The sequence below is a fragment of the Canis aureus genome, chromosome 13, assembly GCF_053574225.1.
Source record: "Canis aureus isolate CA01 chromosome 13, VMU_Caureus_v.1.0, whole genome shotgun sequence".
NCBI lineage: Eukaryota > Metazoa > Chordata > Mammalia > Carnivora > Canidae > Canis > Canis aureus.
Genome location: NC_135623.1, coordinates 67,767,033 through 67,794,348, shown reverse-complemented (window position 1 = coordinate 67,794,348; position 27,316 = coordinate 67,767,033). Strand labels below are relative to the sequence as shown.

Here is a 27,316-nt window from a genome sequence, read left to right as displayed (position 1 = left end):
CCTGCCGTGGGCTCCGCGGAGGGGCTGGGGAGCGTGCACCTGCCGTGGGCTCCGCGGAGGGGCTGGGGAGCGTGCACCTGCCGCGGGCTCACGTGGGGGACGTGCACCTGCCGCGGGCTCATGTGGGGTGGGGCGTGCACCTGCCGCGGGCTCACGTGGGGTGGGGCGTGCACCTGCCGCGGGCTCACGTGGGGGGGGCGTGCACCTGCTGTGGGCTCCGCTGGGCGGGGGGCGTGCACCTGCGGGCTGCCGCTGACCGCGCGCCCTCTCCGCTCTCGTCCGCAGGCAGCACGGCTCTCCTCCTGGTGCTGAGCGTGCAGCACTCCTTCCCCGCGCCCGCCCGGCTGTATCTTTACCTCGTCCTGGCCATCCTGGCCCTGGAACTGCTCTGTTCCCTGACCTGTCTGCTCATCTACACAGGTGAGAATCACAAAATACCAGTGAGTCGTTTCTGAATTTGTGTCAACAAATTTTTGTCAAGTGACGCCTTGTATCCGAAAAGTAAACACAACAAAAATGAAAAGATCCACAAACGTTTGGTTTATCAAAGGCAACTGAGATGTAAGCCTGGCACTTAAATTTGAAATGACGAAATACAGATTAAGTAAATAAAGAATGCATGCAAACTGCATTTAGCCCAGACTTGCTCTAAGACAAACCATTTAGGAACTTATTTTCTAAATTTAGGGCTGTCTGAGGGCCAGTCTGTTCGTCTCTCTCTGTCTCTGTCTCAACTCTCAGTGATAAAAATTTTTTTTAAGATTTTGTTTTGTTTTGTTTTAAATTCACGAGAGACACAGAGGGGGCTGGAGGGGCAGAGACCCAGGTAGAGGGAGAAGCAGGCTCCGTACAGGGAGCCTGACGTGGGACTCAATCCCGGGTTTTCAGGATCACTCCCTGGGCTGAAGGCAGTGCTAAACCGCTGAGCCACCCAGGCTGCCCCATAAAATTTTTTTTAAGGTTTATTTATTTGAGAGAGAGAATGGGAGGGGTAGAGGGAGAAGCAGACCCCCTGCTGAGCCCAGAGCCCAGTGTGGGCCTATCCCAGGGCCCTGGGGTCATCACCTGAGCCACCCAGGCACCCCAGTGGTAAGATTCTAGTAAGCTTTACTGGGGCGCCTGAGTGGCTCAGTTGGTTAAGTGGCCAGCTTTTCATTTCAGCTCAGGTTCTGATCTCAGAGTCCTGGATGAGCCCCTATCGGGGTCCACGCTCAGCTCAGCAGGGAGTGGGCTTGAAGATTCTTTCTCCCTCTTCCTCTGCCCTTCCCCCTGCACACACTAAGATAAATAATCTTTAAAAAAATAATAAAGTAAGCTTTAGATATGTAAACATGAAAAATAGATGGAGGGATACTTTTGACAGAAAAGAATTCAAGCCCTGGAAAAATCTAGATTTCATTCCTGCTGCAATATTGGCATATAGTCAGTCTGTCCAAAATACTAGCTAATTTTTTGCCGCTGCATAACAGTTATTTTGTGACAATAAAATATCTCCTCTATGCATTTTAAAAGAGAGTCATTTCTCTACTTATGAAAGACAAAGTCCTGTGGATCTCAACTCATGTTTCATTTTACTGATTTTTTTTTTTTTTGGTGCATCTCCTTAGGCCTATAGAAGAGCATTTAGTTTTTTTTTGTTTTGTTTTGTTTTTTAATTTATTTATGATAGTCACACAGAGAGAGAGAGACAGAGACATAGGCAGAGGGAGAAGCAGGCTCCATGCACCGGGAGCCCGATGTGGGATTCAATCCTGGGTCTCCAGGATCGCACCCTGGGCCAAAGGCAGGCGCTAAACCGCTGAGCCACCCAGGGATCCCTAGAAGAGCATTTAGAATATGAATGGGGTAACTAGTTTATAAATGTGAATGTCACATTATTGATTGACCTTTATAAACTTTTCTGTAGTTATTAGCTAACAATGAGCCAAATTATGGAGATTGCATTCTGTACCTCACTTAAAAAAAATGTATATCACCCACTAAACTTCCTAGAAAAGAATGAGACTTTGGGTTGTTTTTTTTTTTTAAGATTTATTTATTTTTAAGATTTTATTTATTTATTCATGAGAGACACAGAGACAGAGAGAGAGAGAGACAGAGAGACACAGGCAGAGGGAGAAGCAGGCGCCATGCAGGGAGCCCGATGTGGGCCTCGATCCTGGGTCTCCAGGATCACGTCCTGGGCCGAAGGCTGCGCTAAACCACTGAGCCACCTGGGCTGCCGAGACTTTAGTTTTAAAGGTTAATTTTTCTGCATATAAGAAATAGCTTGCTACCATGTGACAAACGAATATTAAATTACTTTGTTGATTGAGATCAGTTCCATTCTACAACACTTCTGTCAAATGCTGTAAATGAGATAGTTTAGCTCTGAATATAGCATTCACTTACCATGTTATTTTACGGTAGCTCTACTACATTTATTTATTTGTTTGTTTGTTTGTTTAGGATTTATTTATTTATGATAGACATGGAGAGAGAGAGGCAGAGACACAGGCAGAGGGAGAAGCAGGCTCCATGCACCGGGAGCCCGACATGGGACTTGACCCCGGGACTCCAGGATCGCGCCCTGGGCCAAGGGCAGGCGCTAAACCACTGAGCCACCCAGGGATCCCCTACTTTTATTTATTAGAAAGGGTGCAAGCCTTCTGGTAGTGAGGTATTTTCTATAGTACCTATCGAATGCTCTATGACGTAGCAGGACTTAGGAACATTCCAAGGACCGTGTAAGGGGAAATTGGGGCACCTGGGTGGCTCAGTCAGTTAAGAATTTGCCTTGGGCTCAGGGGAAGATCCCAGGGTCTAAGATCAAACCCCCATCGTGCTCCCTGCTCAGTGCAGAGCCTGCTTCTCCATCTCTGTTTGCTGCTCCCCCTACTTATGCTTGTTCTCTCTCTGTGTGTGTGTCAAAGAAATAGTCTTTTAAAAAAATTGCTTTATTCTATATGCGAAGACTTAGTAACATATTTCATTAATATTAAAATTTATATCTGAATAAAAACACCATTAAATCTTAAGTGAATATGTTTCCCTACTGTAAGAAAACCTGATAATTGCTAATTCCGACTTTCAAAATACATGGACGGTTTACATAGGAAGGGTTTATAATATAATTTATAAACTTAGGGTTGCCGCAAATATTGAATTTCTTTGGAAGATCGAAGTATGTCTGTTTTACCTCCACATCCTTAAGAGTAGGCTTAACTTTTTAAATTCTATAATGTTCCTTTAAATGTATTGCGGTTTTGACAGGAGAGATTTAGGGAGTAGCTTCTAGAGACAAATGTTGCTTTTGTTCAGTGTCGTAGAAAATCTAAGCTTGGGCCCCAATGTATGGACTTTTCATGTTTCTCCATACTGAAATGATTTGAAAAGATAATGAGTTTTGATAACATTGAAAGTGATTCTTTAGGACATGATTCTTTGATATACTAATTATAACCTGACCTTGACTAGCGTATTTGCATTTTAAGTAGTTAACCTCTAGAAAACAAGATGGACCCTTCTCGTTGGGCACTAATTTGCTTTACTACCTCTACAGGGGAAAACTAGGAAAATAAAACTTGAAACAGTTTTGACCTACTAAATTCGATTAGCTCTGTTCATTTAAAAGTAAGCCAAAGGGATGCCTGGGTGGCTCAGTCAGTTGGGTGTCTGCCTGTCTGCCAAGGCCCTGGGTCTAGCCCATGGGCTCGCTGCTCATGGGGGAGGGGGGGGCACTTCTCCCTCTGCCCCTCCTCCAACTCGCTCTCCCTCTCCCCACCCTCTGAAATGGATAAGTAAAATCTCTAAAAAAAAAAAAAGGGGGGGGGGGTAAATAAAAGATGATGCAATTAACGCCACCCAGTTATCAGCCTTCCAGCAGCCGGTACAACTGCTCTGAAGCTGTGAGAGATTCGGGCTAGAATGGAAGCGGTGACCAAGCGCACCTGCCCTTTTCCGTGTTTTGACATCCTAGCATGCCTGCTTTCCTTGGCTTACGATGGAAAGAGTGCTTTGAATTGGTGATATTGCCTGACTTTTGATCGAGAAAATGCTGAATGTGTTCAATCGAATCTATTTTAAAGGCCACAGAGGCCTTTTTATTTTGTCAGACTGTGATGCGTCTCTTAGTTCTGTCCCCTGGCTTGCACCTGAATGCCGTAGAGCTGTTATTTCCTGTCCCCCACTTCAAGAAGCTTACGCGTGTTCCAGGCTTCTTCCTTTGTTCAGGAATTCTGATGCGAAGGAGGCCATTTGAGAGAGCCAGCTAGGATGTGAACAGGAAAACTCCCATTCACCGGCGGCCGTCACGAGTCGGTCGATTCTCGGCCTTCATCTTCCCCAGATGGCATCTGACACGACTGACCTCCTGGAAACGTACCCCTCTTGCTCTGGGCCTCGGGCTTTCCCGGTTTCCTGCCTGCCCCCCCGGGGCCCCATAGCCGCCTTCGCTCCGGGCCCTCCCTGACCCGCTGGAGGGAGCCCCAGGCCTCCGTCCATCTCCCCTAACCCCGGAGCCGTAGCACCTCAAGTGTGTCTGGGCCACGGGAAGCCACGAGGAGCTCCTCGTCTCCAACATCCCTGCCGTACCCGGAAGGCAAGGGCATCTCGGCAGGGTGCACACCACGTCTCTTGGCATCATACGGCATCGTACGGCCTGCTTCTTCCCGGTCCTTCCTAACGGGCCCTGCACAAATCTCCCAAATTTCTCACTTTTAACCTCTTCTTAAACTTCTTGAGCCTAGGAGTCAGCTGAGCGTGCACATTAGAATCATAGGTGAGCCTGGCCGTGCCACACAAGGTGCGTATCATGTGACTCAGCCATGGCACTCCTGCGTATAAACCCAAGACAACCGGAAACGTCCGCATCTCCACAAAACCATACAGTTGTTCAAAGAAGTGTCCATAATGGCCCAAAGTGGAAACGGTCTAGTGTTAGGATATATTAGGGCTAGATCAGCACAACGTGCTGGGTCCATACGGTAGAATGTTATCCGGTCCTCGAAAGGAGCGGGTACCCGGAGTGACGTGCTGCTGTGTGTCCAACACGCATGGCCCTTGGAGACGGGCGCTGCGGGCGAGCAGCCCTCATGAGGACTGTGTGGTGCGAGGCCTTGGATATGAAACACCCAGAACGGGCAGCGTGGGGACAGGAAGTAAGACGGGGGTTGCCTGGAGCCAGGGCGCAGGGGGCAGATGGGGAAGGACGGCCAGCGGGTGCCGGCTCGCTTCCTGGAGCAAAGAAGATGCTCTGAAAGTGGCTGGAGGTGGTTGCACAACCCGATCCTATGCTGAACCACGGCACTTGCGCTTTACGTGGACGAATGCGGGACACGTATCACCCGGAAAGCTGATGTGCAAAAGGGAAGAACGGCATGTGGAGCTTTGAACACCTGTGCAGCAGGGATCGGCCCCCACGTGGCACACACTCGCTCACTCATGCCGCACGGACAGTGGCCACGGTGGCGCTGGGCTGGCAGTCGCCACCGCAGCCCTGGCCCCCTGTCCCCATGGAGCCTCCTCTCCAGAGATGGCTCGTCCCAGCAGGTGCCAGAGTCCTCACCCAGGCGGGGCAGGGCCCGGGCCATGGACGGCTATCCCGACACACGGTCTGTGGGCACACCTGCCGGTCGGGTGCCCCGGGATCCCGGAGGCCGCATGTCCAGGGTCCTGAGGCCGCACATCCAGGGTCCCGAAGCCTCTCCTCCAGAGCTGTATCCCTCTGGCTGTATCCTCCCGGGACCTTCACCTGTGCAAGCACATCCTGGCCTCTCCCATCACATCAGGGCCCCACCCTTGTCACTTCTTGTGACACTAGTTACCTCACTAAAGGCCCTGGTCCCAGTCAGTCACATTGGGGGCGAGGGCTGGCACGTGTCACTTTGGGGGAGCGCGGTTCGGTCCGTTGCATCATGTATCCCCACAAACCGCCCAGCTCGTCGGTGGCCTCTGAACGGCCGCACCGGGGTCCTCTGTGGGTTGTCAGCTTCCTGGCGCGGGGCCTTGACAGCGCTTTCCTGGTTCTCCTCCTACCACTGTGGAGATTGATTTTCATTCCCTTTTATTTATTTATTTTAAAGATTTATTTATTCATGATAGACATAGAGGCAGAGAAACAGGAGGGAGAAGCAGGCTCCGTGCCAGGAGCCCGACACAGGACTTGATCCCGGGACTCCAGGATCGCGCCCTGGGCCAAAGGCAGGCGCCAAACCGCTGAGCCACCCAGGGATCCCCCTTCATTCCCTTTTAGATGGTTCCCCACCTCTTTATTACTGGTGGGTTTCTGCGTCCCCTCGTCCTTTCTCATTCTGCTACTAAAAATGACCATCTGCGCCCTCGTGGGCAGCCCCCAGGTGAGCAGAGCCACCCTAAGCTTTATGTTCACCTGCTAAGTGATACTTTCCATCCAAGTGTTCAGGCCACCAGCAAGACAGAAGTGACAGGAACACCTTTCTCTTCTTCCAAACCTTCCACCATCCTGTCCGTCCTCCCCATCTCAGCCAGCTGTGCCAGCCCCACCTCTTGCTAACTCAGAGACCTTTTTGCCGTCCCAGGCTCTTCCTTCCACCCTATATCTTCCATCAGTTGGCCTGCCTCCCCATCCATCTCCTCTCCTCTGTCCCTGCCATGGCCATGCTCATCACATCCCGCGGGGTTGAGTCCAGTAGGCACACTACTCGCCTCCCTTCCTCTGTCTTCTTAATCCGTATTCCTTCTCTTCAGTGTAATTCATAGGTAACTCTTGATCGTGAACAACTTACCTGTTCAGAGTTTTCTAAACGTCTAGGGAGGAAAAATCTGAAATAAAAGACTTTCCGTGAGCTGGCCCTACTCATCCCTGCCCTTGGTGGTGAGGGGTAGTGAGCTCCTTTCAGTGACTCCCATTTACTCTCGGGACTAAACCTCAGTGCTTCGGCATGGCACCAGTCCCTCAGGTCTTCCCTGCCTACCTTTCCACCCTATGCACACACACACACCTTCTCCAGGTCCTAAGTATTTGCTCAGGCTCTTCTCACACTAAAAACACCCTTCCTCTCTACCTCCCTAGTCTGTGCGGTTAGTTCTCACGTTTCCCTCAAGGCTGGACTCAAGCCCTACCATCCTCCTCCTCCATGACCTGCCCTCCCTTCTCACTCCTGCTGAGTTAAGGGGCTGCTTTCCAAGATGTCACAGCTCCTTGTACAAGCTTTGATTTTGGTTCTTTTCATACTGTCTTGAATTGTAGACGTATCATCTGTATTTTACCCTGGACTAGTCGCTCTTTTTATAGGGTAGTGTCAACATTGGAGGTTTCAAAGTCCTGATTCCTGGATTAGAATCTTGGCTACTGGGATGCCTGGGTGGCTCAGCAGCTGCATCTGCCTTTGGCTCAGGGCATGACCCTGGGGTCCAGGGTCGAGTTCCATATTGGGCTCCTTGCAGGGAGCCTGTTTCTCCCTCTGCCTGTGTGTCTCATGGATGAGTAAATAAAATTAAGAAAGAAAGAAAGAGAGAAAGAGAGAAAGAAAGAGAAAGAAAGAGAGAAAGAGAAAGAAAGAAGGGAGGGAGGGAGGGAGGAAGGAAAAGAAAGAGAAAGAAAAAGAAAGAAGAAAGAAAAAGAAAGAAAGAAAGAAAGAAAGAAAGAAAGAAAGAAAGAAAGAAAGAAAGAAAGAAAGAAAAAGAGGAAAAAAAGAAAAAAAAGAAATGTGGCTACTTACTTAACTGGGCTTCATTTTATTTTATAAAGCCGGAGTGATAAGGGCATCCACTTCAGGGGGTAGTTCTGAGAACTGAATGAGGCAATCCATGCACAATAGTTCACCTGTGCCTTCTGTGTTTTAAATTCACCCAAAAAAATTCATAGCTGTTATTATTATCAACAACAATGATACTGTCCGGATTCCCAGTGTTTAGTACAGGCCTGGCACATAGACTTTCAAAGGTTTGAGTAAATCCATAAACAAACCTGTGTATTCACCTTATGAAGCATTTTTGTCCATATTAACTTACTTGAAAAGCATGGCCAATTAATGTAATTTGAATAAACGGGAGCAAAAAAATGTTTTTCGTGATTAGATAACCTGACAATGATGACTTTATTATTTTAGTGAAAATTCGAAAATTTAATAAAGCCAAACCACAGCCGGATGTACTTGAAGAGGAAAAAATCTATGCTTACCCCAGCAATATCACCTCGGAGACTGGATTCAGGTAAGCGTTGAGTTGGGGGAGGGGGGAATGAAAGACTAGAAAAAAAGAATTGTAGGGCTCCCCACCCCGCCCCCGGAAATCTAGAAAACATTCCACTGCTCGTTTATAGTTGTGCAGATGTGCCTTTCGAATTCAGTTTGACTTGCTTACTCCCATTCAGCTGTGATAAAAGTCTAACGAAAGGATCTCATTTTGGAGTATTTCCCTTGGCTTACGACGTCAAGGAGAAGGTCCCAAATACAGCGCAGTGCTCTGCAAGCTGGGAGGGACCCCTTTGCAGAGACTACTGAGCACTGGTTGGCAGGTGCCACCCGTCACCGTGTTGATTCTGTGCAGGACCGTCTCAAGCCTGGAAGACATCGTCGAAAAGCAGGGAGACGTCATCGCCCACCTGAAGCGACACAACGCCCTGCTGAGTAAGCGGTTGCTGACGTTCACTTCCTCCGGGGACTCTCCGCCCAGTAGAGCGTGAGGGCCTGGCCAGGCCAGCGGCTGCAGAGGGAGCGGGGCCCACTGACCACCTGACAAGCCGGCCCAGCAGGTGGCAGTTTGGGCCGGATGCCACTGGATGCCACTGATGGTTCTTATTTGAAACCTGAATTGTGTTCTCCTTGTGGGGCTGTTGAGCAGGTGGGACTCGTGGGTCACCTGAAAGGTGCTTCACAGAGCCTGGATGCTCCAATGCTCCGGGAGGACGTCTCTTTTTGCACATTTTGAAGTCCTTTACCGTCTGGCTCATCCGAGGATCAGAGGTATGATTAAGCCTGGTCTCAAGCAGCGCTGCTTCCGCAGGCCGTAGAGCCCTGGAATGACTTGGCTGCTTATATGGAGGAGATTGACAGGATCATCTGTTTTAAACAAGCGTTTGATCAAATAAGTTCTTTCCACTCTTAAACTGATGGGAGGAGTCATTATTTTTTGTGGTTAAATAATGTTTTCTTTGCCCTGCGGAGCCTCACCATGTACCCGACCTGCTTGTGTGCTGTGGGATTACAGCTTGGCCCTGTAGCTCTTATGAAGAATTTCCTCCCCATAGGGCCCGTCTTACTAGGTGATTCACTATGCAAACACCTACAGCTTTTCATTCTCCACAAATAAGAGAATCAAGATCGCTCGGACCAGGGTCAGACTGACCAATGCTGCCCGTTGTATCAGCAGCACCTTCCATTGGCAACAGAAATACCCGAGAGAAAACCTGAGAACTTTCCCTTTTTTTTTTTTTCTTTCCCTTTATTTTAATCCTTCTTCAAGGAGTTGCCATGTGCTTCAGTATTGACTATCCCTTGATTAGATCAAGAAAGGTAGGTTCAGTGGCTCTAAGAGGGTCTAAAAAGGAAAAATTCTACTTTATTACTTTATTTATTTAAGTAATCTCTATGCCCAATGTGGGGCTCGAACTTGACCCAGGGATCAAGAGTCACGCACCCTTCCAGCCGAGCCAGCCAGTCCCCCCTTGGAGTATACTTTCAAATTATGAGAATAAATTGTCATATAAACTTATATAGATACTAATTATATCTAATTCTCCAGGTGGAATGAAGCATTTTTGTAAGTAAAGGGCATCATTTCCTCGGTTTTCCCAGTCTGCCCCTTTATCCATTTGCGTTAGCACCTCTATATACTGCCCTAGGAAGCTTCATAGGAGCGGAGGGAGGGGACATTTGTGATTATGTATGTGGGTCATTAACTGAATAATCAAGATCTCATCTGAAAACCCTAGGTATACACAGGTATTTCTCAGGGGGTGCAGTCATTCGGTCACATCCGGGTCCTTAGGAGGGCAAATACCAGTTACCTTCAGATCTTTGGGACCTTCTACATTTTGTCTTCTAAGGTAAAAGTGATGGCGTGTCGCCCGCAGACAATCCCCTTGAGGCCCCAAAATGATGACACTCACAAATTAAACGCAAAATTGTATTTTTAAAATTCAGATTGTATTCAAGTTTCCTGACTTATCCTCCCTCTCTTCTTTTTTTTTTTTTTTTTTTCTCCCCTCACCTTCCTTTTTACTAAGTATTATCTCAAAACCATTGCCTTCTCTGGAAATCTGTCTCTGTGTTGTGGAAGAGGCTATAAACTGCATCTGCGGCCTCCGCAGGAGCTTTCTGGGCGTCATCTCAAACTGGCCCTCGTACCTGGAGGGATGGGGCAGACCCGAGAAAGGGCCAGACCCCCAGGCCTATAGGCCGCAGGCCTAATACACACGGGAACCTCGAGCCAGGGCCTGTGTGGGGTGGCTGCAGGCGGGCAGATCTCTATAGCGGCCTGTACTGGGTCCTGTCACATGTGCGGTCCAGAGCCCCCAGGGCACATCGCTCTCCCAATGCCGTGTCCTCAGCTCCCCGGTGACCGTAGGGAGCGGAACACAGCCTCCAAGGACAGAGGAGGGGGAACAGCCTCTGAGGGCCCAGTCCTCCCAATAGCCTTCAGCTATGTTCCTTTTCAAAAGGAAAACACCAGTGGTAGATGATTCTTACTTAGTTTTAAATTCAGTTGAGGGACACTTCGGGGGCTCAGTGGTTGAACGTCTGCCTTGGGCTCAGGGCATGACCCCAGGGTCCCGGATTGGGTCCTGCATTGGGCTTCCTGCGGGGAGCCTGCTTCTCCCTCTGCCTGTCTCTCTCCCTCTCTCTCTCTCTGTCTCTCATGAATAAATAAAATCTTTTAAAAAATAAACTCAGTTAGGATCTATAGTCAGTTTCTAAGGTTTGTAGGATGAACTTTGGTTTACAGAAAGAGTTTATAAAGTTAGGATACTCAGATTCTGATGTATGGTGTCTGTATGACCACAAACTTTTCCAAAGTCAATAATGCACATATCAAACAATAAGAAAAGTGAAACGAAGTATCAGAACTAGGAAGACCGGGTCATGAGCAAAGCACTTTAAATGTCAAGCATTCTATTCACCAGGCTCTCGGTGAGCAAGCACAGCAGATACAAAAACTAAGGAGACCCTGGTGTGGACGGAGGAAGAGCACTAGGATGGCTAAGCTCCACGCTGGGTGAAATAACGGCTGGAAGCCCGGGGCCTTAGGCACTTTGGGTCAGGGTGCCCCCCCCAAGGAAGGGGCTGTGGGGGTTCTGGGCAGACTAAGGAGTAAAGAAGGCAGGGACAAAGGCCAGGAGCAGCACTAGGTAGTAAAGTTGAACCCAAAGTGTGAGGGAGGACATGGGGACAGAAGACCGTCCGGTTGGGGAGGGGCCCCATGCGGTCTCTTTGAGGGGCCTGCCCTGAAACATGGTCCACCGGCGAGTGCCAAGCAAGGAAGTGACAGGGTCAGTGTTATTTTCAAGAGAATCAGATTATAGTACAATGTGGAGGAAGGCTCCGTGGCAGAAAGATTTGGCCCTGAACTAGGAGGTATAGCTACATTTTTTTGAGAGTATGTGTGTGGGGGGCGCCTGGGGGGCTCAGTCGGCTAAGCGTCTGCCTTCAGCTCAGGTTATGATCCCGCGGTCCTAGGATGGAGCCCTGCAGCTGGCTCCCTGCTCAGTGGGGAGCCTGCTTCTCCCTCTGCCCCTGCCCTCTCTCTCTCTAATAGATAAATAAAATCTATTTTTTTAAAGAGTATATATGTATATACGTGGAATACATATATTTCTATAATTGGAGGATTTTGTTTCAGATGACAATAGCATTGTGACTTAAAAGTTAAAAGCTCCCTTTTTAAAAAAAGCAATATTGAAAAACATAAGGAGAAAAATAATTTGAAATCCTGCTACCAAGGACTTGTACCAACAGTGCTTATCGTCCCCCTACTCTCACCCGTTGTGGCTGTTATCAGTCTGTTCAAGTCTAGCCCATCTGATTAAAAAATACATCATTGTTGCACATTGCATTTCCTTAAATATTAATGAAGTTGAGCATTTTCCTCCATATTCCTTGGCCTTTTATCTGTCTTTTGTGATGTGTATAGATCAGGTCTTTTTATTATTCTACTGGGATATTCTTTTTCTTAAATATAATATCCCTTTCGATATAAGGATAGTCCTCAGTTTATGTTTCTTGGAAATCTTTCATTGCTTTGAGTTCACAAAATTGAATCTCTAAAAGCCACGCCTGATGCATTCTTGTGTGAGAGCCAGCAGTGTCGTGAGTGAATTTTAATATACCCAGGTTTCTGCTGCAGGCTCTGCTCTTCTTCCAGGGACTCAAACCCAAGTCATAAGTGAATCAAGCAACGTCTTTTTGCTCTAAGGCAGCATTCCCCAACCTTGGCACTATGGACATTTCAGGTTGGATTATCTTTGCTGTGAGGAGCTGTCCTGTGAATTTTAGGAAGTTTAATTGGTATTTCTGGCTCTTGGATGCCCCTGCGCACCCCCAGCTGTTACAGCCAAAAATGTCTCCATACCATGTGTTTCATTTCATTGAACACTTAGCATTTCATTGAGAACTGACCATGTGCCAGAGCGTATTCTAGGTCCTGGGAGTTCAGGAATCAATAAGACAGTGAAGGTTCCTGTTCTTGTGGAGTCTACATTCTAATGATGGTGTGGGAGGTGGGAGTAGAGGGAAGGAAGATCAAAGTGAACACAGACAAGGAAACCGACCATTGGGTTTGATAAGTTTGATTATTCTTCTGTAAATTAGACCTCATGGAGCATTCTTACATTAATATGACTTACGGAGAAATTTTAACTTCTGTGTACTGCACCATCCAGAAAACCAAATGGCAAATGAAATGAACTTTATGTTCTTTCCCCATCCTTTTTACAGAAAGACTTACTTTAGGGACTTCACAACTTGATCAGAGATGGTTTCATAGGTCTTACATTTTTAAGGAAACAGACATTAAATAAATGACAATCACAAATCACAAAAATCTCTAAACATGCCCTAGGTTCCATAAGGAAAATAGCTTCATTTGTAAACCAAGGAAGGCTGTCTCTAATTCTCTCTGCATTTTTAATCCAGTCTCACTTTTCACCCTATTACTACACTGAAACTGTTCTCAAGGTTACCAAGAACACCCTTCTGTGTGGCTTGAGCTAGGAATGGATGCATAGGTCTCCTCTTCCTAAGCCTGTCAGCAGGAGTAGACTCAGCTGAGCACTCTTCCAGGATTCATCTTCTTCATTTTGGCTTTCAAGACACAGCAAACTCGTGCTTGTTTTCCAAACTCATTGGCTTCTTGTTCTGTGTCCTTTGCAGGTTCCTTTTCTTATTGTACACCACAGCTCAATCCCTGGGTCTCTTTCTTCTCCATCAGTACTCACTCTCTTGGTAATCTTGTGGCTTTAGTACAGTCTACAAGCTGGCAACTCCCAAATGTGTACCTTCTTGAACTCTAGACTCATATACCTAGCTGCCTCATCTAGAGCTCTAATTAATGTCCAAGACATCTCACAAACATAACATATCCAAAGCTGGGATGTCCTTCACAGCCTTCTCTGTCTCTCCACAGTGATGGTTCCTCTACCCCTGACATCCCACAGTCTCTCAGCAAATCCTGCTGGCTTTTCCTTTAAAACAGATCCAGAATCCATCATCTTTACATGGATTTTTGTAATAGTCTCTTAAGTGGTGTTTTAGCTTCTAACCGCCACAATCCCCTCCCCCCACACTCCCAAAACATCGGTATTTAATACAGTAGCAAAGAGATTCTTCTAAAATATCCATCAGATCATGTTACTCTAATGGTTTAATGGTTCCCTATCTCAGTAAAACCAAAGCCTGATGGTGACGTCCAGGGCTCTAGAAAATCTGCTCCTCCTCCCACCCTTCTTAACTCATCTCTTCCTACTCTTCCTTTATGTACTCTGTTTCAGTTATATTGTGGTTTTTCTATTGTGAAGTCCATCCCCACCTCAAACCCTTGCAGTTGCTGTTCTGTCTACTTGGAATGATTAATTCCCATATACCCTTCATCCTTCAAGTCTTCGTTAGTGTTACTTTCTCAGTGAGGCCTGCTCTGGCCCACTATTTAAAATTACAGCCTTTCCCACACTCAGCACTTTCTAGCCCCTTACCCTTATAGGGGTTTATACTCTCTTACCCCAAAGTATGCCACTTTGGCTTACTGAATATTTTGAAATAAAGATTCTTGAGAAACAAACAGCAAATGCAAGAACACTGACCCTTCTCTGTCCCTCTGAAAGGAGATTATAAATCTCCCACGTGAAAGGTGTCCTCCCTGTACTAGGAGGTTAGAAGACATCCATATGACCAGAGATGGGATTTAGGGCTAGAGACTATATAAACAAACCTTTTTACTTCTTTACCTATTCACTACCCCCAAGCTCAAACCCCTTTGTCTTGTCAATTTTTTATAAATGTATTGTTTCTTTGTCTAAAAGGTTTAAAGGCTTCCTGCTTTGGTCACTTCTTTGAGTCACCCTTTTAATGCGGCTCTTGTATGTATGAAATTAAATTAGTTTTTCTCTTGTCAATATGTCTTAGGTCTATTTTATTATTAGACCAGCCAAGGAATCCAGAAGGGAAGAGGGAAATTTTTTCTTCCCCTGCACCCTGTTTGAGTTGTTTCCCAGTGTACTTACCATCTAAAATATTACATAATTTACTCATTCACTTTGTTTCTCTCTCCTGACTAGAATGTCATCCTATCAATTTCAGATATAGGGATCCCTGTGTGGCACAGCGGTTTGGCGCCTACCTTTGGCCTGGGGCGCCATCCTGGAGACCTGGGATCGAATCCCACGTCGGGCTCTCTGCCTGAAGGCTGCTTCTCCCTCTGCCTATGTCTCTGCCTCTCTCTCTCTCTCTCTATCTCTCTCTCTGTGTGACTATCATAAATAAATAAAAATAAAAATAAATTTAAAAAAATTTTCAGATATAGCAAAGATTTAAAAGAAAAGATAAAATAATTATCCTACATAAGATTTTCATTTGAAAAGAATGCAACAGAAAACAAAGGAAATAGACGTGTGGAGTAACATCAGAAATAAGAACATCCACACTTCTTATTCTGGAGGTTCTAACAAAATATGTATGTAAGAAAAAGAATACATAGAACTATAAAATTTGAAAAGGAAGTGATAAAATTACCATTATTTGCAGATAATATGATTGAAGATACAGAAAACTCCAAAGGACCTATTGGGAAAGCTATTACAAAATATACAGAAATAAGACAATTCAATAAGGTGGCTGGGAGCGAAATTAATATGTAAAAGTCTATTGCTTTTTATAAGCAACTACTGACTAGGAGTTGCAATTCAAAAAAAGGCCCCATTTATAATAATAACCACAAAAAAAAGATTAAATATCCAGATTTTTTTTTTTTTTTGAAGAAAACTTGAAAACATTACTAAAAGATATAAGACATGAAAAGGCATGATACGGGCACACCTGGGTGGCTCAGTTGGTTAAGCATCTCCTTCAGATCAGGTTGTGATCTCAAGGTTGTGAAATTAAGCCTCCTCCCTACCCTATCGATCCACCTTCCTTGTCGAGGCCCCCCACTTTCAGCTCCACATTCAGCAGGGAGCCTGCTTCTCCATCTCCCACCCACCCCCCACTGCCACTTATGCTGTCTCTCTCTCTCTCTCATAAATAAAATCTTAAAAAAAAAAAAAAGGCTTGACACATTCTCAGAGACTTGACATTGTAAACATGACAGTTCTCCCTTGGTTAAGCTATCTATGAGGACTAGTGCTAAGATATCAGAGATATTATAACAGTATAATTAAAACAGTGAGATACTGTCTGCAAATAATCAGTGTATCAAAAAAAGAAATGTAGAAATAGACTAAAGTGTAGATGGGAGTTTAGGATATAAAGGTGACACTATAATCACCACCAAAAAGTTAGTTCATTCAGTAAATAGTGTTGAAACAACTAGGAAAACCATTAAGGGAAAAAATAGGTTTGTGGAAGGATTTCCATCTAAAATGAAACTGGAAGACATGAAATAGAGAACCTCACGTGCCTTTTAGAAGCATGGAACTTAAGAACTGAGACTGGTTTTCCATAAATGCCTGATTTACAGAGGATAGACTTAGCTCCTGACCAATGAACATCCACCAAGAATCTCTCCCCATCCTTATGCCAATGAACTTAGTTTGAACTCTAGCTGGACGCACACCCCTACTCCTTGCCCATGAATACAGCCCGCCCCAAATCTTTAACAAATTCACCTGTAGCTTGCTAGAGCATGCATTTCCTTTTTTTTTTTTTTTTTTTTAAGATTTTTATTTATTTATTCATGAGAGACAGAGGCAGAGACACAGGGAGAGAAAGCAGGCTCCATGCAGGGAGGCCGATGTGGGACTCGATCCTGGGACTCCAGGATCATGCCCTGGGCCAAAGGCAGGTGCTAAACCACTGGGCCACCCAGGGATCCCCTAGAGCATGCATTTCCTGAATTGCAACTCCTCTGCTATTCCCAGAGAGACTCAATTTCTGATAATTTGAGCTTGCTTCAGTTTACCTCTTTCTTTAGGTTAACAGATTATTAGATCTCCATCTTAAAATTCATATCTAATAAATTCTAGCTGATTCAAAGATTTCACTGTTTAAAATAAAACTATAAAAGTTCTATAAATAATGGGAGAGGTTTTTAAAATCATTTCAGAATAAAGTAACTTTTTCTAAGACTGGTGCAGAAGCCACAAAGGATAAACCTGATATATTTAACTACATAAAAATTTAAATTTCCCCTTGGCAAAAATGGTTATGAGATGCATATACCAAAAATTAAAAGACAAATAGAAAACTGGGTTAAAAAATATTTACAGGGATCCCTGTGTGGCGCAGCGGTTTGGCACCTGCCTTTGGCCCAGGGCACGATCCTGGAGACCCAGGATCGAATCCCACATTGGGCTCCCGGTGCATGGAGCCTGCTTCTCCCTCTGCCTGTGTCTCTGCCCCTCTCTCTCTCTCTCTCTCTCTCTCTGGGACTATCATAAATAAATAAAAATTTTAAAAAAATAAAAATAAAAAAATAAAAAATATTTACAATTAACGTCACTGTCTGCAATTTGTGATTTATAAAAGGAAGTATTTATTTGGCATAGAGCTTCTAAAAGCCTTGAAATTTCCTAAGAGCACTAGGAACATCTTCTGCTGGTCTTTCAGTGGGTTTCTGAATAGTTGGAGAGCTGCAAAAGTGAAAGGAGTGTCTTGTTCATAACAAGCCCCTTTCAGGGGTACTTGAGTTTGTTATTGAGGTGACTTTTGGAAATCCCCTAAAGATAGGAGCCAGTTGCCTGCAAGAACAGCCATGTGACTTAGAGTTGGAACTCACAGTCCACCTCTGCCAACCTGTGGTGGGCGAAACTGGGCAGCTAGGAGATGAGTGGGAGCGAGATTTCATTGTACAATCCCTTTTTACCTTTCGAATTTTGAAACTTGGCTTTTTTTTTTTTTAATTTTTATTTATGATAGTCACAGAGAGAGAGAGAGAAAGGCAGAGACACAGGCAGAGGGAGAAGCAGGCTCCATGCACCGGGAGCCCAACGTGGGATTCGATCCTGGGTCTCCAGGATCGCGCCCTGGGCCAAAGGCAGGCGCTAAACCGCTGCGCCACCCAGGGATCCCTGAAACTTGGCTTTTATACCTATTCAGGTATTACATTTAGGAGCGCCTGGGTGGCTCGTCAGTTGAGTGTCTGCCTTCAGCCCAGGGCGTGATCCCAGGATCTGGGATCGAGTCCCTCATCAGGCTCCCTGCATGGAGCTTGCATCTCCCTCTGCCTGTGTCTCTGCCTCTCTCTCTGTGTCTCTCATGAATAAATAAAAAAATATTTTTAAAACAAATATTATATTTAAGATTTTTAAATTATTTGAGAGTGGGGGAAGGAGCAGAGGGAGAGGGACAAGCAGACTCCACACTGAGTGTAGAGCCCAAAGTGGGGGGCCTCGATGAGGGCGGGGGGCTTGATCTAAGGACCCTGAGATTAGGACCTGAGCCAAAACCAAGGATAGGTCGCTTGACTGAACTGAGCCACCCAGGCACCCCTACATTTAAGATTTTAAAAGGCAAAGCAAAGAACACGCAGCTCACAGATGAAGCATAGTGCCCAAAAATCATGTGAAAAAACAGTCCACCGATCAGGGAAATAGAAGACAAACCACCGTAAGAGACTCTTAACCAGAGGAAACAGACTGAGGGTCACTGGAGGGGAGCCGGTGGGGGATGGGGTAACTGGGTGATGGGCATTAAGGAGGGTGCGTGAGGGATCCCTGGGTGGCGCAGCGGTTTGGCGCCTGCCTTTGGCCCAGAGCGCGATCCGGGAGACCCTGGATCGAATCCCACGTCAGGCTCCCGGTGCATGGAGTCTGTTTCTCCCTCTGCCTGTGTCTCTGCCTCTCTCTCTCTCTCTGTGTGACTATCATAAATAAATAAAAATTAAAAAAAAAAAAAAAGAGGGCGCGTGATGTTACGAGCCCTGGGTGTTATATAAGACTCATGAATCACTGACCTCCACCTCTGAAACTGATAATACATTATATGTTAATTTAAATTTAAAAAATAAACGGTATATTTGCAAGCCAGAGTAACAAGAATAGAGATTGTTTATATCCAATCTTGGCAGGAGTGTGCACAAATGGATATACCAATAATGGGCAAATATGGGGAAAAGCATTCTTAGTGGTAACTTGACCCAATAATTTTGACCCCAATCATCTTTCCTACAAAAATATTCATATGTGAAAAGTTACACGAGGGAAGGTTTATTTCATTTGCTTTTTAAAAAAGATTTTATTTGCGAGAGATTGAACTGGGGGGGGGGAGGGGGCGGGGACGTGGAGCAGAGGGAGAGAAGCAGACTCCGCACTGAGCAGAGAGCTGGAGGGACATGAGGCTCCACCCCAGGACCCTGGGGTCACCCCCTGAGCGGAAGGCAGATGCTCAACCCCTGAGCCCCCCAGGTGTCCAGGTTGTTAGTTTAAACCCTGTGTGTTCTCCTGATCTCCTACAGGACCAGTAACTCTCCGGTAATGGTTCAAGGACTGGCTACTTGAGTGGCACTGGTCTTTGTTAACTGTCTTTATTTCTTCAGTTCTCTCTTGAACCCACACACCTCTCTGGCTTTTGCTTCCACTGCTCCCCAGAAACTCCTGCTGTCAAGTAGTTGACTGGAGGCTTCCATGTTGCTCAGTATGCACCCCTCCCCATGCTGGATCTCAACAGTCACATCCGAGTTCATGCCCTCCCTCATGCACTTTCTTTACCTGGCTTCCAGGGCACCACGAACGTTTGGCTCCTTCTCACCTTCCTGGTAATTTCTTCTCAGTCTCCTCTGCTGGTTCCCCGTTTTCTAGACCCAGTTTTAACATTTACATACAGCCAAATTCACTGTTGGTGTGAAGCTCTGTGACTTTTGAAAAAAGTGCAGCGAGAGTTGTATGACCAATACCACAAGAGTAATAGGTTGACAGGGGAGGCTGAGATGAGGTGAGGGTGGGGGGTGCTAGCCACAAATGTGTAATTTGTTACAGCAGCAATAGGAAGGCATTACAATAATCAAGATAAATAACTTCATCAGCCTTTGCCCCCAAAATATCAAATTCTATAGTCCCTTTGGAATTAAACCCTTCCCTGATTAATAACCACTGACGAAGACTGACCTGTTTGCCATCTGCCTAGTCTTGTCTTTTCCAGAATGTCATATAAATGGAATCATAGAGTGCGTGGCCCTTAGGTCCGTCTGCTTTCACTTAGTGTAATGCATCTGGGATCCATGTATGTTATGATTATCAGTAGTTCGTCCCTTTTTCTTGCCGAGTGGTGTTCCCAGGGCATACCACAGTTTATCCGTTGCATTTGGGTTGCTCCCCGTTTGAAGCTCCCTATGAATAAATCTGCTGGAAACATTTGCATTAACGTTTTTGTGTGAACTTCATTTAACTGATGTTTTCATTTCATTTGGGTAAATACCTATGGGAGAGATTGCTGAGCGATATAGTAGGTATACCTTTAGCTTTATAAGAAATTGCCAAACTATTTTCCAAAATAACTGGACCATTTTGCATTCCTACCAGCAGTACAATAAAAATTCCAGTTTCTCTGCATACTCCAGTCCTTGAATTATAACTTTTGAAAAATTTTAGCTCTTCTTACTAGGTGTATAGTAGTAACTTACTGTGTTCTTTATTTTCATGTAACCAGTGACGAATGTACGATCTTGAGCATCTTTTCGTGTGCTTATTTGCCATCTGTTTGTGTTCTTTGATAAAATGCCTGTTCTAATAATTTATCCCTTTTTTACCAGGTTGCCTGCTTTTTTAGTGCTGGTTTTTAAGAGTTCTTTTTATATTTATCTGCCCCTTGTGTGAGCCACTCAGGAGTCCTCTGGGACTTCCTAGGGGTTTACGCTGTAGTCCCATTTCTCAAAGCATTTGCTTTGCTTCTTCGGGTTGTTCCCTTATGCTCAGCTCTGTAGGGTGAGGCTGGAAATAGTCACAGAAAGGGAATTCCCTTCTCCAGTTGTCTCCTCCTTTCCTCCCCACTCTGACTCCCTTTTCGAATTACCTGTGGCCAGATAGCTGGGGTTTTCTTGCAAATTTAACATCCTGTGTAATTGTGCCATTCTGAACAAATGGGCCTACACTATGGACAAAGCAGCAAGGGAGAAAAATAACAGGGGGATCCTCCACCACACCTTGCAAGGAACGGTACCTTTTCCTGGTTCCCACTGCCTGGGAGTGCAGATCTCCAATTAGAGTTAGGTCTGGCTTCTGGGCAGAACTGGGAGAGAAGGAAAAAGAAAAAGAAATCACATTCTCTGGGGTCTTTTTCTTGGTCCTCTCACAAGATGGACTGCTCTCCGAGTTTCTACTGTCTTTGATTCATTATCTCACTCACATTACCCCTGGGAGATAAAAAGGGAAAAGTCCCAGGAAAGTCACTACCACCTTACCAGTCGCTCTTCAGGTATAACTTCCCCACCCAGCCTGTCTGCCACTATTTACTTTTTGGAGGACTCAGATAATTGCATTTGTATTTTGTCCAGGTTTTTAGTTGAAATCTGGAGAGATAAGCTATGGCTGGCATTCTGGTTGAAACCCAGTTTCTAACTTCCTGAATTTTCAAGGTTCAGAGAGCCTTGGGGTTCAGTCCTGGGCCCTCTTCTCATCTGTTTGCACACCTTTCTGATTCCATCCAGCATCATTGCCTAAATAATTCCCCAATACTATATTGCCAGACTTTCTCCTCAACTCCAGAACTGCTGGTCCAATTGTATGGCTGACACTTGGATAGCTTACAGACAGTTCAAAATTAATATGTTCGGAACTGAACTCCTGATCTTCCCTACCCCAAGCCTGCTCCACCGATCTTCCCCATTTCAGTAAATGGCAAGACCATACTTGCCTGTGTTCAGGGCAAAAAAAATCATGTCCTCCTTGGTGTTTGAGAGACACAGAGAATCAGCAGTTTGTGCACTAACAAGTAGTAATAAATAATACAGAGAACACTAACCTCAAAGGAGGAAGATTAACTTGAGAAAAAGTAATGTGAGTAGAAAAGGAAAAGCGATCAGAGAAAAAAAAGTCACCAGAACATTCACTCTCATAACTTAAACTGAATATTCAGTTAACAAAAAATAAAGTAAAACTAAATGGGAGGTTTGGAGAAAAAAGACGGCACGTGTGTCGTTGGGATGGAGAGGTAGAAGTTGGTAGACAGTGGGTGAACCTGAGAAAACAAGTAGCAATAGAAGAACATTATTAAGAAATATGGAGATAAATACCAAAAGATGCTCTGAAGAGCTAGAAGTAGTTATCTCTGAGAAAAGAGTAGTCAGGCAGGCTAGAGAATGCAGTTTTTTATAAGTTGTATAGAACTTTTTGGCTTTGAAGTATACGCATGTATAACTTTTATATAATAAAGACAGTGGAGGGGGATCCCTGGGTGGCTCAGCGGTTTGGTGCCTGCCTTCGGCCCAGGGCATGATCCTGGAGTCCCGGGATCGAGTCCCACATCAGGCTCCCTGCATGGAGCCTGCTTCTCCCTCTGCCTGTGTCTCTGCCTCTTTCTCTCTCTGTCTCTCATGAATAAATAAATAAAATCTTTAAAAAAAAAAAGACGGTGGAGGATACATGCCAATTCTGTTAGATGATTACAGGGGTTCTTTTGTGGACTTAGTCTTTCATTTTCTTTTTTTTTTTTCTTAAGATTTTATTTATTTATTCATGAGAGATGCAGAGAGAAAGAAAGGCAGAGACACAGGCAGAGGGAGAGGTAGGCTCCATGCAGGGAGCCCCACGTGGGACTGGACCCGGGGATCATGACCTCAGCTAAAGGCAGAGGCTCAACCGCTGAGCCACCCAGGCGCCCCAGTCTTTCATCTTCTAAATTATATATTCCTATAACACTTGAATTTTCTTAAGGAGCATATATTTATGATAGTGTTCTACTTTAGATCTACTTTAGATCTAACACATTATAGATTAGTCAGGGAACAGAAGATATCTATCTTCCGTCCCTCTGAAGATCCCTGACTAATATACTTCATACTTTTGAAAACAGAATAGTATATATTATCAATATATATTATCTATAGAGAGAGAAAGGAGATACCTATATATAAATACAGAAGCCACACATATTATGAGGAACTGGCTGGTGATCTGCTGTTTACAAACAGAAATCTAAGAAAGCCAGTGGTGAATCCAAAGGTAAATGAGAGATATAGTTCAAGTAAGCAGGAAAAAAAAAAAGTGAATTCCTCTGTCCTCTGCCTTTTTTATTCTATTCAAGCCCTCAACAGGTGGGATGAAGGCCACCCACATAAGGGAGGGCAATCCTCTTGTATCCACTGACTCAAATGCTAATCTCCCCTAGAAACACCCTCACAGTCACACCCAGAAACGTTTAATCTGGGCACCCCATGTCCAATCAGGTTGATATATAACATTAACCTTAATATAAAAATGTTAAGAAAATATCAGAGGTGCACCTGGGTGGCTCAATCAGTTAAGTGCCTGCTTTCAGCTCAGGTCATGATCTCTCAGGGTCCTGGGAGTCTGGCTCCCTGCTCAGCAGGAAGTCTGCTTCTCCCTCTCCCTCTGCCCCAACACTGCTCATGCTCTCTCTCAAAAAAATACATAAAATATATATATTTTTTAAATTGACTACCATTTTTATAATCTTGGCACATCCATGACTAAGCATGACTTGAAACGCAGAACCCATAAAATTTTAAATGTCTTACAGTAATTATATCAAGAAAAACATTGTAATGAATATGTAGATAAAAATGTAACTATGTAGTTTAAAATATAGTCTATCAGATAGGAAATCCCTCAACCTCTCATGAGTTTAGAAGCCCCAAATCTCATCCCATCTGTAGAGGCCACTTGTGGGCAAATAGGCTTGAGGGGTGGCATGCAGAAAGGGCCCACGGGCCCCCCCTTGGCCGAATACCAACTGGCCCATCAGGTGACCCACCTAAAAAGATCCATAAGCTGGGGATCCCTGGGTGGCTCAGTGGTTTAGCGCCTGCCTTTAGCCCAAGGCGCGATCCTGGAGTCCCGGGCCTGGAGTCCCGGGACGAGTCCCACATCCGGCTCCCGGGAGCCTGCTTCTCCCTCCTCCTGTCTCTCTCTCTCTCACTGTCTATCATAAATCAATCAATCAATCAATCTTAAAAAAAAAAAAAAAAGATACATAAGCCTAACTGACCAATGGGCTACTTACACCTGGGCAGTCACCAAAAACTGGAAGATTCCATCGGTCGCCATGCTTCCTCATCCTCCCCCTTTAAATGCAGCCCCCACCCACTGGCTTGTTGCAGACAGCCCCTCCTCTGGGGTCCTGCTCACTGCTCCCCTGCGGTGTATTTAAGAAAGTTCTCTCTCCTTCATTCTGTCTGGTGAACTTTCACCTCCCACCACCCAATCGATCGTTGGCCCACATCCGATGGAGAGGCACCCTCTAGACGCCACACCATTCATCCTCTTTACCTTTTTTTTAAGTTAAGGAATCACCTGTCTAGGTTAAAGACCAAATATTCCTCTCGTGGTCTGTATTCCATTCTCTTTCCTTCTAAGCTTTAAGACCGTGGTTCTCAATTTTGTATTTCTGGACCCCTCCACACTTGTAGGTAGGGGAGGAAAAATAATCTTCCATCCTCCTTCCTAGCTAGTCCCTGCTCCTCAGTCTTCTGGCAGCTTCTCAGCCAGTCCTATGAATTTTGTGATTTTTCACTATATATTCTTCTCTAACTTTTCTTTTTTACTCCCAGAGCTTCAGGTTCTTTTTTTTTTTTTTTAATTTATGATAGTCACAGAGAGAGAGAGAGAGGCAGAGACACAGGCAGAGGGAGAAGCAGGCTCCATCTCCATGCACCGGGAGCCCGATGTGGGATTCGATCCCGGGTCTCCAGGATCGCACCCTGGGCCAAAGGCAGGCACCAAACCGCTGTGCCACCCAGGGATCCCAGTGCTTCAGGTTCTAAGCACTTACCGAGGCCTCCTAAATTTAGATCTCCAGCTCACACCACTGATCTGAATGTCAGAGTTACAGAGCCAATGAGCCAGAAACCGGACTGCATTCAGTTCCCTGCTTCAAGGCCCTCAGTGGCTTCCCGGTGTTCTAGAATCCTTAATATACTTGCAGGGATCCTTATGGTCTACTTTCTTCTAATTTTCCTGTCCCTAATGTTGCCCTTATTACAAATTAGTTCACATAAAAAGACTTGATGTTTCTATGCCAAGAAGTCACTACAAATTAAAAAAAAAAGCACTGTTTGTGGAGGCCGAGAAAAATTAAGGCCATCCCACCTAAAGTTTAGCATTAGCACAAGTACAGCCATCTTAGGTCCCTGTGAATAAGAGCTGAACTTTAAGGGGAAAAACTGCAGAATGTCCTCAATGTTCTCGGCAGGTAATCCCATATCCCAAAGACAACAGAGCCCAACGCCCCTGGAAGAAAGTCCCATCTTAGAATTCCTCCACCCCTTCTGGAAATCCCCTAGACCAGCCTATAAAAAACCCAGCTGTGGGGATCCCTGGGTGGCGCAGTGGTTTGGCGCCTGCCTTTGGCCCAGGGCAAGATCCTGGAGACCCGGATCGAATCCCACGTCGGGCTTCCGGTGCATGGAGCCTGCTTCTCCCTCTGCCTGTGTCTCTGCCTCTCTCTCTCTATCATAAAAAAATAAATAAAAAAATAAAGCTTTAAAAAACCCAGCTGTAACCCACTTCGGGGTCCAAGTCCTTGCTCCGCTGTGTCGGGCACACTTGGACCCAAGCTCGAGCTCGCTAATAAACCCTCGTGCTCTTGCATCGGTGTCAGCTCCTTGGTGGTTTCTCGGATTCGCAATCTTGGGCACAACAGTTAACATGCGTGTAGGGGGGTGAGTGGGTCTCCTGTATCGGTAAGGGATTAGGGGAGAGGGTTACACCAGTCATCTCTATGTGCCTATTTTCTTTATTAGAGTGACCATGTTATAGTACCAGAGAAGTTGTCAAAAATAGTTGATGGGGGGGGGGGGGGGGCACCCGGGTGGCTCAGTTGGCTAAGCACCTGCCTTCAGCTCAGGTCGGATCCCCGGGTCCTGGGATTGAGTCCCATGTCGGGCGCCTCCCCCTCCCCCTCCCCGCTGCTCCCCCGCTTGTGTTCTCTGTCGAATAAATAAAATCTTTAAGACCCTCTCTCTCAAAAAAAAAAAAAAAAAAAAAAAAAGTTGCCCAACAGAAACAAAAGGAAAGCAAAAGGTAGGTTCGTGATTCATATATCTAAAACCAGGAAACAGGCAGGAGGGAAAGCATCTTTTCGTGCACTATCGCGGTAAAAGTGTGTGAAGCCAGCACAGAGCCCAGCTGGGGACTGCTCAGGACATGGGCCTGCGCTCAGCTCTTAAGACGAGCCAACGGCGCCGCCTTCGGCCCAGGGCGTGACCCCGGCCCGGATCGAGTCCGCGGCGGCTCCCGCGTGGGGCCTGCGTCTCTGCCTCTCTCGCTGTGTGTGTCTCGTGAATAAATAAATAAAATCTTGAAAAAATATAAAATAAAATAAACTAAAGCCAACCAACAGCTTGAGGACGGCCCGGGGGTCTTCGTTCGGGGCGCGAGGGTGCGCGTGAGGGCGCGCGGGCGGCCCGGGGCGGTGCGGGCGGACGCCGAGGCCGGGCCCTGTGGGCCGGAGCCCCCGCCCGTGCTGGGAGGCCCGCCCCGTGCCCGGCCCGCGGAGCAGCGGGAGGGGAGCGCCCGGGCCCCACCCCGCTGTCCTCGCCCTCCCGGCCGCGTGGCGGATCCCGCGGGGAAGCCGCCGCCAGGCCGCCCGGGACTCCGGCGGGAGCTGTGCCGCCCGGGCGGTGACCCGGCCCCGGGGCCGTCCACACACGCGGCGGTGACGGGGCCTCCGAGCCCGGGCGGGAGCGGGCGGCCGCGGGCCCCTCCTCAGGAGCGCTTCCCGGGGGGGACTGGCCGCCCACAGCCGCGGGCCTGACCGAGCCGCGGGCCTCACGGTGCCTCAGGCCTGACGGTGACTCGGCCTGACCGAGCCGCGGGCTGTGGGACCCAGGAAATTTAACAAAATCCCCCACCCCTGGACAAGCAGAGCAGGACCGACTCCACCTGGTGCTGCCCCCGCCTCTGCCCACCTGCGTAGGGCACTGCCCCACCCTAGGCAAGCCCGGGGCACACCCTAATCGGACGCCGGCTCAGGGATAGGCCCGCTCACCTGGATCCTCTAGGTACGCGGTGACGCAATCGGCCGCCTGCGTGCGGACCGACGTGACTGCGCAACTTCCTGCGTATCCCGTGGGCCACGGGCCGCCATAAGCTGCTGCGCCTCTGAGTCTCGGGGTCCGAGTCCCTGCCCCGCTGCGTCGGGTGCGCTTGGACCCAGGCTCGAGCTTGTGACTAAACCCTCGGGAGTTTGCATCCGTGTCGGCTCCTTGGGGGTCTCCCGGATTCATGATCTTGGGCACAACAGGGCCTGACGGTACCTCGGGCCTCCCGGAGCCGCGGGCCTCACGGTGCCTCCTCAGGCCTCACGGAGGCGCGCGGGCCTGACGGAGCCTCGGGCCTGACGGAGCCTCGGGCCTCCCGGACCCGCAGGCGTGCAGCCCCACAGCCCAGGCCTGACGGCAGCTGCCAGGGACCCGCCTCCGTGGAGCCGACGCCGGTCGGCAGCGGCGGGACCGTCTCCAGCCCGTGGGAGCCGAGCGTGCGTCAGGCCAAGCTCCGTCCCGGGGCGACCACGGCCTCCAGCGCCACCCCCAGCGCAGA

At 47.0% G+C, this 27,316-nt stretch overlaps 1 protein-coding gene and 1 long non-coding RNA gene across 4 annotated transcripts in view; one reads left to right on the top strand and one right to left on the bottom strand.

Moving 5' to 3' along the window:
• Positions 1 to 19,960, top strand: part of TMEM192 (transmembrane protein 192) — a 36,340-nt gene extending 16,380 nt beyond the window's left edge. For both annotated transcript variants that reach the window (XM_077846564.1, XM_077846563.1), the window contains exons 4-6: positions 286 to 420; positions 8,070 to 8,172; positions 8,509 to 19,960. In XM_077846564.1, the coding sequence (XP_077702690.1) occupies positions 286 to 420; positions 8,070 to 8,172; positions 8,509 to 8,644 (374 nt within the window). In that variant the 3' untranslated portion in view covers positions 8,645 to 19,960. The remainder of the gene's footprint in view (positions 1 to 285; positions 421 to 8,069; positions 8,173 to 8,508) is intronic.
• On the bottom strand, positions 8,892 to 26,835 carry LOC144282656 (uncharacterized). Of its 2 annotated transcripts, none has more exons than XR_013351154.1 (4): positions 26,766 to 26,835; positions 20,760 to 20,828; positions 19,709 to 19,945; positions 8,892 to 9,020 (listed from the first exon to the last, which is right to left on the bottom strand). It is a non-coding gene; the product is annotated as an uncharacterized LOC144282656 (long non-coding RNA). The 2 variants fall into 2 exon arrangements; XR_013351155.1 differs by having other exon boundaries at positions 26,686 to 26,768.
• Between the last annotated feature and the right edge of the window lie 481 nt (positions 26,836 to 27,316).